This window comes from Armigeres subalbatus, chromosome 2 (genome assembly GCF_024139115.2).
Source record: "Armigeres subalbatus isolate Guangzhou_Male chromosome 2, GZ_Asu_2, whole genome shotgun sequence".
Taxonomy (NCBI): domain Eukaryota; kingdom Metazoa; phylum Arthropoda; class Insecta; order Diptera; family Culicidae; genus Armigeres; species Armigeres subalbatus.
Window position 1 is genome coordinate 299,020,803 of NC_085140.1, and position 20,725 is coordinate 299,041,527.

At 42.3% G+C, this 20,725-nt stretch overlaps 2 protein-coding genes, 1 long non-coding RNA gene and 1 pseudogene across 4 annotated transcripts in view; 1 reads left to right on the forward strand and 3 right to left on the reverse strand.

The window, feature by feature from the left end:
• The window catches only part of LOC134216603 (uncharacterized), a 79,499-nt gene that overhangs the window by 46,698 nt on the left and 12,076 nt on the right, over positions 1–20,725 (reverse strand). Inside the window, exon 1 of one of the 2 annotated variants that reach the window (XM_062695468.1) lies at positions 5,012–5,367. The exons of the other annotated variant lie outside the window; for it this stretch is intronic. The gene's annotated coding sequence lies outside the window, so the exon portion shown is untranslated. Of the gene's footprint in view, positions 1–5,011; positions 5,368–20,725 lie in introns of those variants that run through there. 2 annotated transcript variants of the gene reach the window in all.
• On the forward strand, positions 7,172–9,187 carry LOC134216600 (uncharacterized). Its single transcript, XR_009980737.1, has 3 exons — positions 7,172–7,486; positions 7,546–8,013; positions 8,117–9,187. It is a non-coding gene; the product is annotated as an uncharacterized LOC134216600 (long non-coding RNA).
• LOC134209819 (RNA-binding protein spenito-like) lies at positions 11,450–12,491 on the reverse strand (annotated as a pseudogene).
• LOC134216601 (tRNA selenocysteine 1-associated protein 1) lies at positions 19,303–20,559 on the reverse strand. The gene is made up of 2 exons (XM_062695466.1): positions 20,376–20,559; positions 19,303–20,316 (listed from the first exon to the last, which is right to left on the reverse strand). Exons 1-2 carry the CDS (start codon positions 20,409–20,411, stop codon positions 19,375–19,377), a joined length of 978 nt encoding a protein of 325 aa, XP_062551450.1. The 5' UTR covers positions 20,412–20,559; the 3' UTR covers positions 19,303–19,374.

A 20,725-nucleotide genomic window follows, 5' to 3' on the forward strand; every position in this document is an offset into this window, starting at 1 on the left:
TCTATTCTAAGTATCATAAAGAGCATGTACCGTATTTGAATTTGAACGAAAGACCTTGTGAAACACGTAGGCAGACCACATTACTCCAGAGATTGCTAGTATGACTGAGGTTTCTTGAATAATGCAGAACATATGTTGTGTTCACATTTTATTCTAAGAACTTTTTGAATAACGCAGAGCCTCTTCTAAGCACCACAAAGAACATCTGCCACTTTTGAAACAAGTCCTTTGGTCACGCGTATATACCCTAAGGCCTGTGACCGAGGACTTAACCGAGAGATTTCTTGGATAGCACAGAACATATGTAGTGATGACGTTCTATTTGAAAGATCGTGTAGACCTTAAGGCCTTACTCCAGATATTTATTGGATGACCCCGGATACTGTGAACGCATTATATGCTAAGTACCATAAAGAAATGTACCGTTTTTGAATTTGCACGTTAGACCTTTATATACGCAAGCAGACCTTATTCCAGGGATTTTTTTGGATGACTGAGGCCTTATTCCATGAGTTTTTGGAGACCCAGAACATATAATCTAAACACCGACTATTCTAAGAAGCGCAATGAGCGTGTAACATATTTGAAACTGGTTAATAGTCCTTTGATTACGCGTGTAGATTCTTAAGCCTTACTTCAAAGATTTCCTGTATAACCATGGACAAAAGCTGTAAACCTTGACAATGGGCAAAAAGTATATGAATTTCTATTTCAAAATTATCTAAATCGGTATAAAATTGTTAAAGTTATAAAAATATCAATTTATGGGAACACGGGTACCCTGTCGGCCTTCCACGTGGTAAAAAAATATCAAATGCCCCTCCGTCCCCCTCTGTATCAAAATGCTACATTTTATAGAGTTCTTAGATGTCACCGAGTTTCAGCTTCCAGGTATAAAAAGACATTGAAATATGAAGTTGAAAAGGAACACGAGTACCCTGTCAGCCGCATAAGGGTTAAATAGCTTTCTTTTATGCTACACAAAACTTTGAAGCTTCGATAAACCGTGCATCAATAAGCAAATGTTCAGCTTTTTACAGAAGTTTCAATGTCATTGAAGACATTTCAAAATATCCATACGCATAATATTGCCCGTTGCATCAATTTTCATTTTCATTTGTGTGTCTGACAAGGGGAAAATATTCACGCAAATATTTTTTTGCGCAGGATAAGGCGGAATCTGCGCGTTAAGATTAGAAATAATTTTCTTTTTACTTTTACGAACAAAGTATCATAGAACCAATGAATTCCAATTCTATATAACTGGATTTTGAACACCCGGATGCTAAGCCAAGCTCAAACTAATGTCTGTTGATTGAAACAAATCTCGCTTAACTTTTCAAAAGGACCTAAGCAACATTTTTTTAATGAATTAATTTGAGTATTGCAATCAAAAGCTTTCATGGTGTTCTGTTGATTGCGCTATTCAAATTAATTCATGAAAAAATGTTACTTACGTCCTTTTGAAAAGTTAAGCGAGAAATGTTCGGTACCGTGGTCAAAGTGACAATCACAACCACGCTGAAAACATCAAACTTCGAGCGCCGCTGTGAGCGCGGTGCAAAACATGAGCATCCAGCCTACGCTCGGATTCATATTCATTTTTACGAGTGTATGTTCGAGCCGCAAATACATGTGATATTTGGACAAATCAAGCATCCGAAAAATATTCAATTTGCAAAAAAGAGCTAACCGCGATGCAGGTTGGTACTTTTTTTTAAGAGCTCAGTTACAAGAGGATTTGAAGCATTTTTCAACGCTTCTCGAAAGCACCTCGGAGTACTCCTTTCAAGAGGATTGGAAACCTCTTTTCAAAAGGTTCGGAAACCTACTTTCAAGAGGTTCAAAGGCCTTATTTCAAGAGACCCGGAAGCTCCGTTCCAAGATACCCGGGAGCCTCATAACAAGAGGCCCGGGAGCCTACTTTCAAAAGGCCTGGTAGCCTCCTTACAATAGGCCCGGGAGCATCCTGTCAAGATGCCCGGGAGGCTCCTTTCAAGAGGCCTGGGAGCCTCCTTTCAAGAGGCCTGGGAGCCTCCTTTCAAGAGGCCCGGGAGCCTCCTTTCAAAAGGCCCGGGAGCCTCTTTTCAAGGGCCCGGGAGCCTCCTTTCAAGGGCCCGGTAGCCTCCTTTCAATAGGCCCGGGAGCATCCTGTCAAGAGGCCCAGGAGCCTCCTCTCAATAGGCCTGGGAGCCTCCTTTAAAGCGGCCCGGGAGCCTCCTTTCAAGAGGCCCGGGAGCCTCCTTTCAAGAGGTTCGGGAGCCTCCTTTCAAGAGGCCCGGGAGCCTCCTTTCAAGAGGCCCGGAAGCCTCCTTTCGAGAGGCCCGGAAGCCTCATTTTAACAACTTGGAATTCATCTTTCTAGAGGCTTGGAAGCCTACGTTCAAGAGGCTCGGAAGCCTCTCTTCAAGAGCTCGGAATAATGAAAATTTCAACCATATATTCCGATCTATCGAGATTAGCTTAAGATAATGCAAAAGTACTTCCACCTGGACAAATTAAGTTTTATTTCAAATGCATAGCACGCAGTGGATCATTTTCCTGACAACGGCAGCTTCCTCTACTAGCGGAAACTCCCCAATCAAATTAATCTATTTCATAAGACCGATACGATACGCTTCGTTATTTTGGTCAAGTTTATCTGCTCTGCTGAACCATACAGCATCCATAATTTGTGGACCTAAATCTTTCTTGCTCGATCTTCTACAATATAGTCGAAATCAATCGCTTTCTGTCAATGCCGGGATCAATTTTGAATCGATGTTATACTCTTTACCCGTGACTTATGCTTTTTGACGCAAAACAAACTAACCCTGAGCACTGTATTACAGAAGTGCTTATATGGTATCGAGATGCACCATGAATAAGAATAGCTTTTTTTTTTGTATTGAACGAGGAAACAATCGAGTGTATTGACGAATCAAGAGATAAAGAAGAAGATGCGATGGTGAGAAACAACAAAATAGTTCATGGCGAAGTATACGGCGGCGATTTTAAAATGCTCGTATAAAATTCTAAAGGTATTCTATTTAAAACTAATGAATGTAAAGTGCGAGAAAAATGAAAAGCTAGATTTAGAACACATTATTCTAAAAAAAATTTCGTGTAATGCACCTAAAATATAGATTTCCATTTTCTCGCACTTTACATTGATTAGTTTTAATTAGAATTTGTTTTGAATTTTATTCGGGCATTTTGAAATCACTGCTGTATACTTCGCCATGAACGATTTTGTTGTTTCTCACCATCGCATGTCTTCTTCTTTTTTTTATCACTTGGATTTGTCAATAGAGACTTGAAAATTAATACTTTACAGCCTTGAAGGAATCCATTTGAAATGGTTCGAGTGAGTTCATTTCATATCATTTCAACAACTTGCGGCATATTTAAAAAAACGACTACATTTTAATATTTGTTAATGAATATTTAGAAATGGAATCAAAATCTCATTTCTCTCTCTCTCAATCTAAATCTCATCAATTGAATATGCCTCTAATTCTAAATAACGCCCGTTAACGATTAGTATAACAAAGAAACCCCTAGATTTACTTTTACTTCGAAACCAACTAGCTTGCACAATATATCTCGCTGTCCAGCAGCCTAGAATGTAATTAGAAACTTAAATTGCATTCGACCGTACAGCTGCAGTACGATGGGAAAGTCGTGGTAGATCTGTGCAATGAAAGTCCTATCTACGCCTTCTTTTATGTTGATCTCGTGTTAATAGCCGCATGTGCTCAGGAAGCATTCATCCACTTCTGTTTCTCTTCATATTGACCACTTGATCTGTCTCCGAAATTGTGCTTAGAACTCTAAAATATAAAACTTTGATTTTGAATAATTTACCTTTCGACAGCATAAACATGAGCAAATTGTTGACAGAAGAATTTTAAAATTTGGTCATGCTTGCTTAGATGCAACAAAACAAGTTTGTACACAAGAGCTGTCATTGTTGAATCACCCCCATGCGATTTATGGCGAGCGTAAAAAGCTGGATAGGTTAAGGAGACTAATGAGTTATTATCACGCGTACAAAAAGGGATGAGATTGAGCATAGACTTTAGCGCACGCGAGTCTCACGTAGCTTACACACTTAACTCATTTCACCGTATTCGGTAAATTTTACCGAAATCTCAACAGCAGAACTGTTCGGTAATTTATTTTACAGATTTTTTGTAATTTTTTCCATTGTTCAACTGTCAAAATAACCGAAAATCAGTTAAATTATTTACCGAACAGTTCTGATGTTGAGATTTCGGTAAAATTTTACCGAATTCGGCGATTTATTTTAAGTGTGTACATTAACATTGGTGAGTCACAATGAGACATCTCAGTGTGATCAACTCAGGCGCTGTTTGCCATGGCAAACAACAGCGAAGGTCCGTAAAACAACTTGAGCGGGAGATGGTCATTCAATAATATCCTCGCCTAAGTAACGCCAACTATGCATTCCTAGCGCATGAGATGAGTCTCATAAAACGTATATTGAGACACGCTCACTCAGTTATTTACGCTAGGTTCGCTCGTGACACAGTATCGATGCTACGTGAGCTTGTGTAGCTCATGGTACACCATCTCATCCATGAGAAGTAAACGATTCTGGTTACAACAGCCACATAGTTCCGATTCAGTTAATTCAAGGACAGATACGAAAATACACGTTCATAAACTCTAACCAAACTTTTTGCATATTTATGGGACTCATGTCTTGAAAATGCTTCAAAATAATTAATAGACTTATACCTAGAAACCTATATGACAAAACAAGAATATAATCAAAATTTACATGACACATTCCGCTTTGTGCACACTTCAAATTGGAACCATAATAACATAATCCGGCCCACCCTATCGAGATAACAGAGCAGCAATATGCTACAATACTGGAGCAAATGGAAGAGAGCTCTCGGCCACCGAGCAACGGCACGACACACGGGGCATAGTCCTCGGTGGTGGAAGGAAAAGGTGTCTGACGAGGAAAAGCCATAGAAAACGTGAGAATGTGAGTGACCTATAATTTTTCCACCACTTGAGGTTTTCATCAATTTTCCATCGAGGAAGGCTGCCGATTAATCCGCTTCTCGGGACGTTGGATTTCCACTATCTGCTTCGGTTGTGATACACTAAGGACGCTAAACGTACGCACCGTCGACCGAACCACGCACCGAACTCGTAAGAAACCGACCGTACCGGAGGAACACAACCGAAAAAACACGCCGTCGACCGTGTCCTGCTCGTCGATTGCTGCAGGAGTTTGCAGCAGCAGCACACGCACGCACGCACGACACGGACTACAAATTTCTCGACTAGCAGAACATGCTTCGTTTGGAGAAAATGTCCTTTCGCTTATCACTACACGCGCTGCCCACGACGACGACAACGACGACGACGATGGTGACTGCTCTGCTGCTCCTAAATACTGATGGAGAAAGCTTCACGCGTATCCTTAGTCCTTACGGGCCACCACAGCACAGCTGCCGCACACACCATCAGAGTATGGAGAAAAAAACACACGGCAGACAAATCAGGAAAACGAGATAATGTGCTCTATCCTGTGGACATTTAAAGCAGGCCTTCAGTGGGTGGGAATGGGAGGAGTTCCACGGAATGCGGCCAGGATGGAAGGCGCTTGTCGGAATGTTTTCTTGCATGTGCGAGTATGCGCTCTGCGCAAATGTTGGATAAGGAGGATACATACCTACTTGGTTTTATCAAGTTGTTCGAGGGGTACGTTATAAACAGTAACATATTAAAAACATATTATAAGGGAGAATGGTCGTCCGGTTGTAAAAAAGGGCCTGACACATAAAATCCTTGTAAACTCATTATTTTTTTTGCATTTTTCGTACACTAAGTGTACCGAAAGGCTATATGTTAGCTCCGGCAACTATAGTGTTTTATACCTGATTGACTCAGCTAGACGAATTAAGATGATGTCTTAAGGTGGCTCAAAAAAAACTTTTTCATTTTTTTTTATGAGCCCTTATAGTTCTTCCACGTTCTTCATCGTAAATTGTGTCGTCTAACGGCAAATCGCTGTTTATTGACGTTTCTGCATACATTTTTGCATATAGACTTCCAACGAGTTTAGGACCGCCCAAACGTTGACTGATTTGTCTGAAATTTTGTCCCGAGCACCAGGGCATCAAATAGAACAGAATAAAAGGGAGGTTTACCAAAAAAATTGAAAAAAGTTTTTTCCATACTAATTTGAGCCACTCGAATGTGCGTGTAGTTCCATTATTTAGCAGTTATCCTCGCAACATCTTGCATTCGGGGAATGCTAGCTTCCTGCTGAGGTTTCCTGCTAATAATCGAACTATGGGCTTAGAAGGGCCAAAATATTACAACGTAACTCAATTTTTATTTTCGTTACGTACGGCTAGATCATACCAATCTCTGTTATCGAGATCGTCGCTCTCGGGACGTTATATATTATTATATATTTTTTTTCTCATATTTTTTTTATTATGGAAGAATTTTTACCTTGTTTTTCATTTGTTTATCTATTTTTAATTTTTTTTATGTTCTTTATTTTTTCATTTCTGTTTTTTTTTTATATTTACTTTTTATCTTAAAATATTACTTTAACCAGTATTCTTTTAATGATTTATAAATAAAAATAAACCTAAATTTAATATCAGCTTATTCCAAATTACCATTATTTATTCATGAAAGTAGATCTCAAGTTCATAACAATGAATCACATACAGTGGTTGGTTTTCTACACGCCGCTGTTAGCATCCATGCGCTTTCGTATATGTAAAAATTGCCAGCATGAGTTAACCGCCAGAAATTAGTATGGCGAAAGACATCTAACGGGGGTTTTCTCAACAGTAGGAACTTTTCACGAAAAATTATTTGGTACCAGTCATGTAGGAAGGTGTCCGCTACTACACCTACCAAATATTTCGATTGAGGTGCTTATTTTCGAGATATTAAACCTTAGATGCCTTTCGCCATAAATATTGTTTTCCAAAAGTTAACCATTGACGAATACATAGACACTGTGGTGGCCATTTTTTCAGGCACCACTATATACCCCTGGAGAGTGACGGATTACAATTATTACAATCACTCGACCATTGAGAAGCTCCTCAATTCGAATCACGTCAGTTTGACAACAGTTGTCATTTCCATTTTTGTTTACCTCCTGTTTCTGATTCAAAAATCAATAAATCGAGACGAGTGGACCAGCGAGAGAAGTTAATCAAATCGAGGAACTACGATTCGGCCGCCCTTTGTATGTAAGTGCTCAAGGTTAAGGAGTGTTCACTAAAAGATGTACTGCTGGACGAAATTCCTGGAATGTATGAAAACACCATACCATACAAATACAAATTACTTTACGACGAAGAAATTGATTGCTGGAAACCTGATGCACCGAAAATTTTACGAGGGTCGGACCCGGATAAACGAATTCCTGCTCCTGCTTCTGTATCAAAAAGGACTATCGTGCCGGATAAGGCTCCCAGAGCTGGACTAGGTAAGTTTTTTTAGATCGTCAATAAAGTAATTTAGAATAAAAAACTTTTCTTTAAATAGGCAGCAGCTGTTGATCGACGCAAACCTAAAAATAAGGTGGCATACTCCGACGGCCTTGTGTTGGAACCAATAAAGGGATTCAGGAATACAACATTTGCTTTACTACGACTACCGATGCAGACGATTATGAGAACGCCGGCGCTCAGATCCTCCAAAGAAGCAAAATGACATCCTCATCAATCTTCTATCATCCTCACGCATTATTGCACAGCACACCGCTGGGCATCATCATCAATCGCCAGTGTTTTTTCGCATCAGTGTCGGTCGGTACTGCTGTCAAAAAAATCAGCTCGCCTCGCACGGTTTGTATTTACCGCGTTCGCACCCAGGATCTTTCGATTCGATGTTCGCGGTACACCAGCCCAAAAGGACACTTTGCTGAAACGATTATCGATCTAGGATAACCAGCCAAAAAGCTGTTTACAAAGACGGGTGGTTCGGATGCAGAACTCACGAGGAATCGTTTCTGTAAGTATTTTTCAACCCAGTCGGCAACGAATTTTATGTAGCCACCGGAACCGTGTATACATTCTGATATAAGTAAAAAATTGGTATGTCGGATCCATTCCAGCCATCGGAATTCCACTACTGGTTCCGAACACGAAAACCGCTTCACTCCATCGTCAGCGTCCTCGATCACCGTGACAGAAAAGTGCGGGTAGGAAGCACCTCTGGATTGGGCCATTTCGTTAGCTGAACCAAATACCACCACCGCCGCCTGCGGAACAGCAACGGATCAAAGTGACTGAAAACTATTAATTCAAGTTCAGTGCCTCTGATCGACAAAGAGGCTTTACAAAATCAACAAGAACCGTCACAATTCCTCTGGCAACCATTTGCAGCATACGGACAGCGAAGATTTAACAAAGAAGGTAGCGTTTTTTCCACCCTCTGACTCAAGGAATCGATGCTGGAGAACGATCGTCATCAGAGCAGCAGGAACACTAGTGATTATCAATCCGGAGAACGCTCCAGTATTACGACATCTCATCAACCTCTTGACCATTTGATTATCATCGTCATAATCACAATCTGGCTGTCGTCTTCGGGGTCGCGATCAGGATAGTTTGCGGATTTTATACACTAGACTAGAGCTACCACCGCTAGTGTTTCAGCTTTTTGTAGGACACCCTTGATGGCACAGCCGCTGGATTATAGTTGCCCTTGAACGGAAAACAAGAAATGTGTACAGAGCAGACCGGTAAACCAATAGTTTATTCCAGTTGTCTCACTCCGTTAATCAGTGGCTTGCTGGTCGCCAGAAAGTTCATGGCGATGCTCTTCCAGTTGATGTGGTAGTCGACGCAGTTGCGGGAATGGCGTTAGTATACTTATGCTGGAATGCGGCTCTGGTGGAAACCAGCTAGATCTGGTTGGTGCCAGACGTGCGTTCGATGGAAAATCGATGATTTTACGAACCAAAGCCACTAGTCAGCCGTGAGGGTCGGTTCCGATTTTCTCGTACTGGAAGTTTATTGGCCAACGGTACGATTGCAATCAAGGCTAGCGCTCACTCCGGCCGCCCGCCAGCATCCGGTGAAAATGTAACTTTGCTGACCGCACTACTCATCTACTATTTTGACCATTTTGACAGCCTTCCCAACTGGTAATGCAGTAATCAGAGCAATTCCCCAGATGAAGAGGAAAATATGACTCAATGAAGTACGTAGAAAGGGCCTTACATTCGTCCAGGTTCGAAGGTATTATAAATGTACAGTGCCGTTGAGCTACCCTAGAACAAAAGTGATTCGTAGAGTAAAGTAGATGAGAACTGGAACCAGTAAAAAGATTGCCACAGCACCTCAAGTTCCACCGTTTTTTTTGCAGGTCTTGCATCTATTTTGAAGCATTAATCCTAATATAAGATTTAACATAATAGACTCTGAAACTTGATCTCGCCTTGGTCTAAAAGTTCCTGTGATTCATTGACCACACTAATCGTGACTCACTGATACGGCTCCGACCCGTTGTCACGATTAATATTTGGCTTTTATTTAGGCTTATTTCTCTTGTTGTCTTATTTTGCTTTATTGGCTGAATTGTACTCATTGTCTCGTTTGTCTAAATTGTCTTGTTTGTCTTATTTGGCTTTATTGTCTTATTGGTCTTGATTGGCTGATTTGTCCTCATTGTCTCGTTTGTCTTATTTGGCTAATTTGGTTTATTTGTCTTGTTTGTCTTAATTACCTGAACTATCCTCATTGTCTCATTTGGCTTATTTGTCTTAATCGTCTTGTTTGTCTTATTTGGCTAATTTTCTTGTTTGTCCTCATTGGCTGAATTGTCATCATTGTCTCGTTTGTCTTATTTGGCTTGTTTGTCTAAATTGTCTTGTTTGTCTTATTTGGCTTTATTGTCTTGGTTGTCTTATTGGTCTTGATTGGCTGATTTGCCCTCATTGTCTCGTTTGATTTATTTGGCTTATTTGTCTTGTTTGTCCTCATTGGCTTGAGTTTTTTCTATAGTTTATCATAAAGTGCATGCTTTTCTGATCGATGTTCATCTCATCAAGAACAAAGCAATGGAAAGGTATTTGATTTATTTCATTTTTGTGATTTTTTCGGCAGTGAGCACACATGTTTACAAAAAGAAGCGACGAAATTGGTGACGTATTTATTAGTTTCGCGATGAGATGAATATGTTCAGTGAGACGGAGATCGGGACATTAAATAATATTGTCGCGTAAAATACACGATGACATTTATTCAATATGAACCATTGATTATATTTACGGAGCTACATTTACTTAACTTGGTGGCTCGCATTGCTGCCCACACTACCGTAATGTGTAATAAATTACCGTAATGATTACGAATACATACCTATTTTAAGATCACTTCAAAACGAACTTTTGTTGAGAGGCCCGAAGACCCATATTGTTACACAGCAATCGACTAAGTGGCTAAGTTGCTTGATTGGTTGATTGCTTGTTTGATTGATTGATTGGTATGGTAGCTTGCTTGAATGGTTGAATTGTTGGTTGCTTGAGTGGTTGACTGGTTGGTTTACTGATGGTTGATTGATTGGTTGTGGTTATTTAGTTGATTGGTTGATTAGTTGGTCGGCTGGTTAGTTGATAAGTTGTTTTGTTGATTGCTTGGTTAATCAGTTGGTTGGTTGCTTGATTGGTTGATTAGTTGGTTGGTTGCTTTATTGCTTGGTAGATTGGTAGCTTGTTTGACTGGTTGGTTACTTGATTGGTTGGTTGATTATTTGGTTGGCTGCTGCTTGATTTGTTAGTTGGTAGTATGGTACGATTGATTGGTTAGTTGCTTGACAGGTTGATTGATTGGTTAGTCGGCTGGTTAGTTGATTATTTGTTTTGTTGGTTGCTTGGTTGATTAGTTAATAAATTGATTGGTAGCTTGCTTGAATGGTTGGTTGTAAACTAGCAGCAACCCATAAACCAAATTACTAATCAATCAAACGACCATCCATTCAAGCATGCTACCAATCAACCAACCAACCAATTAGTCATCCAAGCAACCAACAAAACAACTAATCAACTAACCAGCCGACCGACTAATCAAGTAACCAATCAACCAACCAGTCAAGCAACCTATCAATCAAATAACCAACCAATCAACCAAATAACAAAACAACTAATCAACTAACCAGCCGACCAACAATCAATCAAGCAACCAACCAACTATCAACCATTCAACAGTTCTACCAACTAACAAATCAAGCAGCAACCAACCAATCAATTCTCGCTTAACTTTTCAAAAGGCCTAAGTAACATTTTTTTCATGAATTAATTTGAATACTGCAATCAATAGCTTTCATGTTGTTCTGTTGATTGCGCTAATCAAATTAATTCATGAAAAAATGTTACTTAGGTCCTTTTGAAAAGTTAAGCGAGAATTAATCATTCTACCAACTAACAAATCAAGCAACCAACCAACTAATCTTCCAATAAAGTAAGGTTGTGACATGTTCGTTTCAACAATTCTGTCGAAAAATCGCATGGTGGGAATAAGTAGAGCACACCGGTTGCTTCCGTTTCCTTATTGAGTAAGGATATAACGCCGGCCGCTTCTTCCTGCTTCAGGTAGGACACGAGATTACGCAGTGGACGCGTCTGAACGCTGGCATCATCTGACGATGCTACCGATGACGTCGATCCCGGCAGGCCGAGGAAGATTGCGTGCGACGATGACGTCGATAGGCGCTTCTGCACATCTTCCAACTTGAGTTGATCGAGGCGTAGTCGCTAAGTAATACGAAGGTGGTGTTTACCTTCCTCGTCCTTCATCAAGCTGTCCACTATTTCGTTGTCTCCGTCCGTTAGGTGCAACTTGGCGGGGAATAGTGAACTCTTTAAAATCAGCGCCCCTTGCCAGACTGTGGTAGATTTCCGTGCCACTTCTGGTAACGTTCTTGCATTCGATAACATGCCATTCCTACAAGAAGACGAATCAGAATCAGCCGGACTGCGTCGCCTCGGTGAACGGGAGCGAGATCTATCGATTCCTGGTTCACGTGATCCAGAACGACGGCGTGAATCATATTCGCCATCGGCTCGTGATCGACGCCATTCATCATTGTTCCCGTGGTGCGGTGGGCCATCACGATGAAAACCGCCACGGAAACCACCACGGCCGCGGAACGGTCTTCCACCATAGCCGTACGATGAATTTTCCTCGTATGATGCACCGCCACCGGATATTCGTAGTCGGGGCCGCGACGATACTCACCGCCTTCCTCAAAACCTTCACTGCTCTTTGAGAACGATGGTGTTGTTCCGTTATCAACAAAATCGATACGAATACGACGATCCGGTGCCCCTAACAGGAATCCACGCATTTCCTTCACAGCAGCTTAGCTCGGTGAGCCATGTCCAACGTTTGGTAACGAACAAAAGCAAAAGCATTTCCAGTTCCTGGCGGTGGACGCTTGATGTCGATGTCCTCAACGATACCATACTTCCCAAAAATGCGACGCATTGTCATGTCATGTTTTCGATACGGATAATCATTAATATTTATTCACGATGCTAAAGCGAAACGACGTCGCAAGGAAGGGAGAAAAACAAACAGACAAACTGTCAAAACGTCAAGAGGGGTAAGTCAGCGCTCGTAAAATATTTATGTAAATATAATGTAATTCGTCACCCACGAGGGGTATTTTCTTCAAAATGAAGAAGAAGACATGGTGCCCGATTTTCTGATGGCTTTGTACCGGACATTTCGGTCTATGTATTCGTCAATGAGTTAACTCCTAGTGTGCCGCTGTAAGCACGCTCAAAGTAAGTAATTCATTGAAACGGTTTGGGTAAGAAGGCAAGCGTTACTATGCGTTACGCTTCAAAGCATACCCGCAGGGTCGCATTTAGCCGGAAGTGGGCCCCGGGACCAACAAGTTGTGGGGGCCCCAAAATGTACAAAAAAGGTAGGTTTTGGTACATAAGAATTGTGGGGGCCCGGGGCCGCGGCACCCCCCGCCCCTGTCTTACTGAGCGGCTGAGCGTCTGTCCCCATGTCAGGATCGGCTCACAACAGCGTCTGTTCTCCATGTTAGGGGCGGCTGATCATCGTCCGAGTGCCAGCGAGGGACTCTAAGTGAAACTGTGCACCATGGTCCACCGGGAATAAGGAGGAATGGTCCTCCAGAAATTTAGGGGGTTTGGTGTCAGGCTCTGCAAGCCAGCCTTTAAAAAAACATAAGCAACAAACAATCAACAAGGGAGTACGGACCGGAACCATCGGCGAAGACCACCGCGACGAAAAGGGACTAGCGATTGGAAACTCGGTTCGTGGAACTGCAAATCTTTCAACTTCATCGGAAGCACACGCATACTCGCCGAGGTTTGTTAGAAGGGATCAATGGTGCAAACGTTTAGAGGTAATCATCCCAACCAGCGGATGGCAGATTTTAATACAGTTCTGCATAAGAACCTTACAGAAACTGTATAATAATTGGGCATATACAATTTCGGAAGATTTTAATACAATTGTTGTATTGAAATAATACAGAATTGTATTATTTTAATACAATATTTGTATAAAAAGCTTACAGAATTGTATATGCCCAGATTTACAATATACAATAATTGTCAGATTTGTTTTTTGGGTGTACCATCTACCAGAGCTGCGGCAACACACACGAGCTGGGAACAACTTTCATAGTGATGGGCGATATGCAGAGGCGCGTGATCGAGTGGTGACCGATCAATGAAAGAATGTGCAGGTTGAGGATCAAAGGCCGGTTCTTCAACTTCAGCATAATCAACGTCCATAGCCCACACTCCGGAAGCACTGATGATGATAAGGACGCATTCTACGCGCAGCTGGAACGTGAGTACGACAGCTGCCCAAACCACGACGTCAAAATCATCATAGAAGATTTGAACGCTCAGGTTGGCCAAGAGGAGGAGTTTAGACCGACTATTGGAGAGTTCAGCGCTCACCGGCTGACGAACGAAAACGGCCTACGACTAATTTATTTCGCCGCCTCCAAGAATATGACCATTCGCAGCACCTACTTCCAACACAGCCTTCCGTATAGGTACACCTGGAGATCACCACTGCAGACAGAATCACAAATCGACCACGTTCTGATTGATGGACGGCACTTCTCCGACATTATCGACGTCAGAACATATCGTGGCGCTAACATCGACTCTGACCACTATCTGGTGATGGTTGATTCATTCATTCATTTAATTTATTTAGTCCACATCTAAACAGATAACACTGAATCAACAATTTAACGCCACAATACACGGTTCGAGGCCGCATCTCTCCATCCTCGAATACGCCCCAAGCTCGCCAAGTCGTTCTGCACCTGGTCTGCCCATCTCGCTCGCTGCGCTCCACGTCGTCTCGTCCCTGCCGGATCGGAAGCGAACGCCATCTTTGCAGGGTTGCTGTCCGGTATTCTTGCAACATGCCCTGCCCCACAGAGAACAGACATGAATGCTCGTACAAAATTTCGGTAAAAACGTGTGTAAAGATTTAAATCGCACCTCAGCGCCGCCAACACAGGCTGCCCGGCATAAAAACTCAATCTCACTAAGTGATGGCGTTGGCATACACTACATAAACAATGTAGTGCTGCCACCTAGGAGCGAGCCTAGGGGCAATTCGGAATAAATACTAGCGCTAAAAAGTAAAACACGGCAAATTTTACCCATATTTATCGGCACACTAACACCGCGCAACGGGGGCATAACGACATACTTCAAAATGACCAGTACAAACTTTTACACAAGCACGCGAATGAAGATGAACGTCTGTTCTCTGTGCCTGCCCATCGTACCCTTCCAGCTTTAGCTACCTTCTGGATACTGGGTTCGCCGTAGAGCTGGGCGAGCTCATGGTTCATTCTTCGCCGCCACACACCGTCTTCTTGCACACCGCCAAAGATGGTCCTAACCACCCGTCTCTCGAATACTCCGAGTGCTTGCAAGTCCTCCTCGAGCATTGCCCATGTTTCATGTCCGTAGGGGACTACCGGTCTTATCAACATCTTGTACATGACACATTTGGTGCGGTGGTGAATCCTTTTTGATAGCAGTTTCTTCTGGAGCCCGTAGTAGGCCCGACTTCCACAGATGATGCGCCTTCGTATTTCACGACTGACATTGTTATCAGCCGTTAGCAAGGATCCGAGGTAGACGAATTTCTCGACCACCTCGAAGGTATCCCCGTCTATCGTAACACTGCTTCCCAGGCGGGCCCTGTCGCGCTCGGTTCCATCCACAAGCATGTACTTTGTCTTTGACGCATTCACCATCAGTCCAACTTTTGCTGCTTCACGTTTCAGGCGGGTGTACAGTTCTCCCACCTTTACAAATGTTCGGCCGACAATGTCCATGTCATCCGCGAAACAAATAAATTGACTGGATCTGTTGAAAATCGTACCATGGCTGTTACACCCGGCTCTCCACATGACACCTTCTAGCGCAATGTTGAACAACAGGCACGAAAGTCCATCACCTTGTCTTAGTCCCCGGCGCGATTTGAACGAACTGGCGCTCCGATACCATCCTTACAGGCTGTTTTATTGGTCTTTAGCTGTTGGATGGCATCCTTAACTTCCCTCAAGTTGGGGGCTGGTTGGCTTCCATCGTTCGCTGAACTGACGTAGTCTTCTCCTACGCTGCCTTGACTTTCACTGCCTGTACTCTCAGCGCCATTCAAATGTTCCTCGTAATGCTGCTTCCACCTTTCGATCACCACACGTTCGTCCGTCAAGATGCTCCCATCCTTATCCCGGCACATTTCGGCTCGCGGCACGAAGCCTTTGCGGAATGCGTTGAGCTTCTGATAGAACTTGCGTGTTTTTTTGAGAACGGCACAGCTGTTCCATCTCCTCGCACTCCGCTTCTTCCAGGCGGCGTTTCTTCTCCTGAAAAAGGCGAGTCTGCTGTCTCCGCTTCCGTCTATAACGTTAGACGTTCTACCGGGTACCTTGCTGCAGCGCGACCGCCCGACAGCGGGTTAAAAATTTGAATTACTTTTAGATTGGCAACACGAAAGTTGAATTTTTTCGATTAAAAAAATTTGTCTTGAAAAGTAGCTAGCCTAACATGTAGCTTTTCAAAATTCTTACACTACGTGTTTAAAAGTTTTCAGTATAACTCTGTTAAATACATTTTAAAAGCATTTACAAAAATAATGTCGAAATACAGTGATTTCACGCACACGTCCATCTCCGCGAGATGTCAGCAGCGCGGCTTCGTCAAGGCGAATTAGAATCAGTTTTTCGACGGATGCAGACTGCGACGGACAGCAGCAGAGGAAAACCAGCGACCAGGAGCGGAAACACTCGGTGGCATCCGAGTAGGAGATCGGTTCCGATGGATGAGCAAGCGGGTGGCACCGCCCTCTGTCCATCGGCGCCTCGATCGCTGCATCAGGAGGCCATATTCATGACAGCAGCAGTCCCGGCGAATCCACCGGCGGAACCACAAAGGTCGCGCTTAGACGATGAGCAACCAGCGCTTCGCCTATTCGACGTTGATAGGCAGCTTTGACTCGGCTGAATCCACCTACGGTCACGACAGGCAAATCCTCCAAAAATGTCGTGATCATCAGGTCCCAATGCTCGATAATAATGTTAGTCGTGAAATATTAAGATGCATCATCTGTGGAAGTCGGGCCTACTACGGGCTCCAGAAGAAACTGCGGTCAAAAAAGATTCGCCACCGCACCAAATGTGGCATGTACAAGACGCTGATAAGACCGGTAGTCCTCTACGAACATGAAACATGGACAATGCTCCAGGAGGACTTGCAAGCACTCGGAGTAATCGAGAGACGGATGCTTAGGACCATCTTTAGCGGTGTGCAAGAAGACGGTGTGTGGCGGCGAAGAATGAACCATGAACCAGAAGGTAGCTAAAGCCGGAAGAGTACGATGGGCAGGACATGTTGCAAGAATGCCGGACAGCAACCCTGCAAAGATGGTGTTCGCTTCCGATTCAGCAGGTACGAGACGGCGTGGAGCACAGCGAGCGTGGTTGGCAGACCAGGTGCAAAACGACTTGGCGAGCGTGGGGCGCCTTGAGGTTGGAGAGATGCGGCCTCGAACCGTGTATTGCGGCGTCAAATTGTTGATTCAGTGTTATCTGTTTAGATGTAGACTAAATAAATGGATGAATGATTATCTGTTAAGGTGTAAGCTAAATAAATGAAAATGGATGACCCACACCACCTCATAGAGAGGATATGGCCGGATGTGAACATTTGGTATATGGTGTCTCAAAATCTTAGATTCTTTCCTCCACTTTACGTCTGTTGAGGACAGACTAAAATTGAAAAAATATTTTCATAGTGAATGAATCACGTTTAGGGTATGATGGGGCAAGATGGGTCACCTAAGGCGAACCCTCAATGCCTCAAAATAGAAACATTTTAATTTAGCTTTTCAACGTGGATCCATAAGTATAGCTCATAATCTGTAAGTTAAGGGTATGAAATAAAAAAAATCTACTTTTTATTTAATTTTGAGTCATTAAAGTAGAAGTCTATTTTTCTGTCAATCAAAAAATGCCGGGGCAAGATGGGTCAAACTGCGGGGCAAGATGGGTCACCTTTAAATTTTGCAATTATAATATATAGGGGAAGTGCACCGGTTTTGGCCACCATAGTGCCTAATTTGGCCAACCCTGAAAAATACACATTTATCCAAAATAATCGGTCAGTTAAAAGCAGCGTAGAAGCGTGAGAGATATATCTCTTGTTGGAACTAATAAAACCCTCGTAAATTTCATTATTTTTGGAGTTATTCGCAAAATTGGCCAAATTAGGAACATGGCCAAAACCGGTACAGTTCCCCTATTATTGTTTTTATTCACAATATTAAATTACACACAGATCTTCTTCTTCTTCTTCTTCTTATTGGCATTACATCCCCACACTGGGACAGAGCCGCCTCGCAGCTTAGTGTTCATTAAGCACTTCCACAATTATTAACTGCGAGGTTTCTAAGCCAGGTTACCATTTTTGCATTCGTATATCATGAGGCTAGCACGATGATACTTTTATGCCCAGGGAAGTCGAGACAATTTCCAATCCGAAAATTGTCTAGACCGGCACCGGGAATCGAACCCAGCCACCCTCAGCATGGTCTTGCTTTGTAGTCGCGCGTCTTACCGCACGGCTAAGGAGGGTCCCATAACACACACACACAGATAGATAAGTTTATTATCAATTATTTTATTAAATAAAAAAAAAGATTTTAAAGCATTGGATTGAGAAATGGCACTACATTTAAAAATGTCTGCAATTTACTATGAAAACAAGCCATCCGTGTATTGCTTTCTTAAAAATAAAAATATACATTTTTAATTAACAAATTAACATCATTATGCTCAAAAGTAGCCTTAAAATGATTAAATCAGCAATGGAAGACATGTTTTGGATACGAACTATGCCCTTCAGTATGTATGACTAGCAACCCTATAACCAGAGACCGGCGAAGTGAAAAACTGTCGAAATGGCAACGTATTAAAAAGTATGATATCGTGAAAATGATACTGGCATCTCTTATACTTTTTGCTTGCTTCTTATGAATGACAAAAGTAAACAACTCGAATTGGAACCGCTTTTGACGGTTCGATTGGAAACAAAATGGCGTCTTCGCCGATCTCTTATTCTAGTATTTCTATGTATGACAAGATGGCTGGGGCAAGATGGCCCCATTTGCAAGATCATGTTAGAATGTCTAATTTTCGATAAAATTTATTTATTTCGACGCAGGTAGCACAACATCGCCTACATTACTTATGATACTTTTACTTTATTATTAAAAATGTTTAAACTTTAGATTGCTCGACGAGATTTCACATTTTATAGAAAATGTGTTTCGCATAAGAAACAATGCTGAAAAATATTTTACCTTGCCATACTCTACCAAAATGAAATTTTATCATCAAATCGAGTGACAAAAAAGTAGAATTAAATTATTCCTCCTACAAAGTCATAATCTCCTCATTAAAATGTATACGATGCTTAAAATAGGCCCTGACCCATCTTGCCCTGCCTAACCCTATAATGTAGGGGCAAAGGGCAAAAAAAGTTACATTATATCGAGGTAAAAATTACGTTATGTCGAGGTTCAATTAGAAGGGTACTAAATCAAAAACTTGGAAACTCGACATCGCTTCAACGCATATGTTTGCCACAATAAAAATAATGAATATATTTTGTCAAGATATCCCAGAATAAAATACCGCATTGCTCAGTCCAATGCATCAACAATTCTGGACATAACTAATGATTCCATGTCAATCAAAAATGTCATACAGTAAGTAAACTATTTTTTTTTTAATTTTATTCGCAGGCAAACAAAGTAGTGCATTTGAGAATTCATTAGATAAAATTCAGAAAATTTCTAGCTGTTCCACGGCCATCCACTTCGAACTCTCCAGGGCATCATAAAGATTACGGTCCCGCTCCATCACCTCACGGTTCATTTTATCGACATCAAGAGTAAATTTATGGTCCACTAACGTCAGTTCCTCGTCTTCTACCTGGCTATGAGCGTGGTGGTGGTGGTGTTGTTGCTGTTGTTGTTGGTGCTCATAGGCTTGATAAGCCGAAGCGTCAACTGCGCTGGCAGTAGCCGCGGGCATCTGATAGGCAGCGTAATCCGCGGTTCCAGCGGCATCATAATAGCCTTGCCAGGCACTGTAATTTTGCCAATAAGCGGACGGATCATAGTACTGGGAGTAATCGGCTGCAGCGCCGTAACCCAAAATACTCGCCGCGCTTGGTGCTGAGCTTGTCGGACCTGGCAGACCCAACTCGTTCTTAGGTTTCGGCACCGCATTACAAATCTTCAGCGGTTTGCTTCCCAGTCCAATAAAGCCGTTCATCTCATAGAGGGCGCTTTTCTGTTCGTCCTCAAGTCCAAACTTAACAAATCCATAACCCTTCGAGAAACCAGAGCTATCCAAAATTACTTTGGCCGTTTTGATCGAGGTGTACTTGGCGGAGAATACACGATACAGACTGTAATCATCCACATCAGAGCTCAGGTCCCCAACCCAAACGCTGAATTCCCGATCAGCCAGCAGTGCTTTATTTTGATTGTTGGTTGCACTATTCAGCCGGAAGCGAACCAGCGGATTTGTTCCGGGGATCGGTTTACCGTTCAGTTTGTGCATGGCATCGATGGCCGCTTCGTCCGTTTTGAAACTAACGAAACAATATCCTGCCGGGTCACCAGTGTACTTGTTTCTCATCAGTTTGACCGTTTGCGGATCTTCGCCCATTTTGCGGAATGCCGCCAAGATAAAATTCTCCGTCATGTATGACTCCAGCTGAAAGGACAAAAGCATCGATCAGTAAAACATGATTATTAAACAATATTTTTACCTACACTTCCCATCCATAATTGGCACTGTATTGAACTCATATTGAAGTCAATTTGGTCCTTTTTGGTACGATTATTGTTTGAAAACACGAATTATTTGTGCTAGGATAAAATTTGGTGTTGTAAACTCGATACTCTCTGCTCGATACTGTCGCGTTGATGTTTCGCATAAAACTTCGTTTTGTTTATGCTTCAAACGTCATGGAAACATCACTTAATATCGGCTTACATCTCTTTTAGTATAGTACTAAAGGGCTGTAACAAGTTCAGTGTTGCCACGATTTATCTTATTATAGGGTAAAATGCCCAATAGTGGACCCCCAACCAATAGTGGACCCTCCAGACATTTTTTCATT

Excerpts from the sequence above, each read along its gene's own strand:
- LOC134216601 (XM_062695466.1), bottom strand. The coding sequence starts at position 20,411 with ATGAGTTCAATACAGTGCCAATTATGGATGGGAAGT. Across the intron at positions 20,317-20,375 it reads GCCAATTATGGATGGGAAGT|CTGGAGTCATACATGACGGA; the intron begins GTAGGTAAAAAT and ends TTGTCCTTTCAG.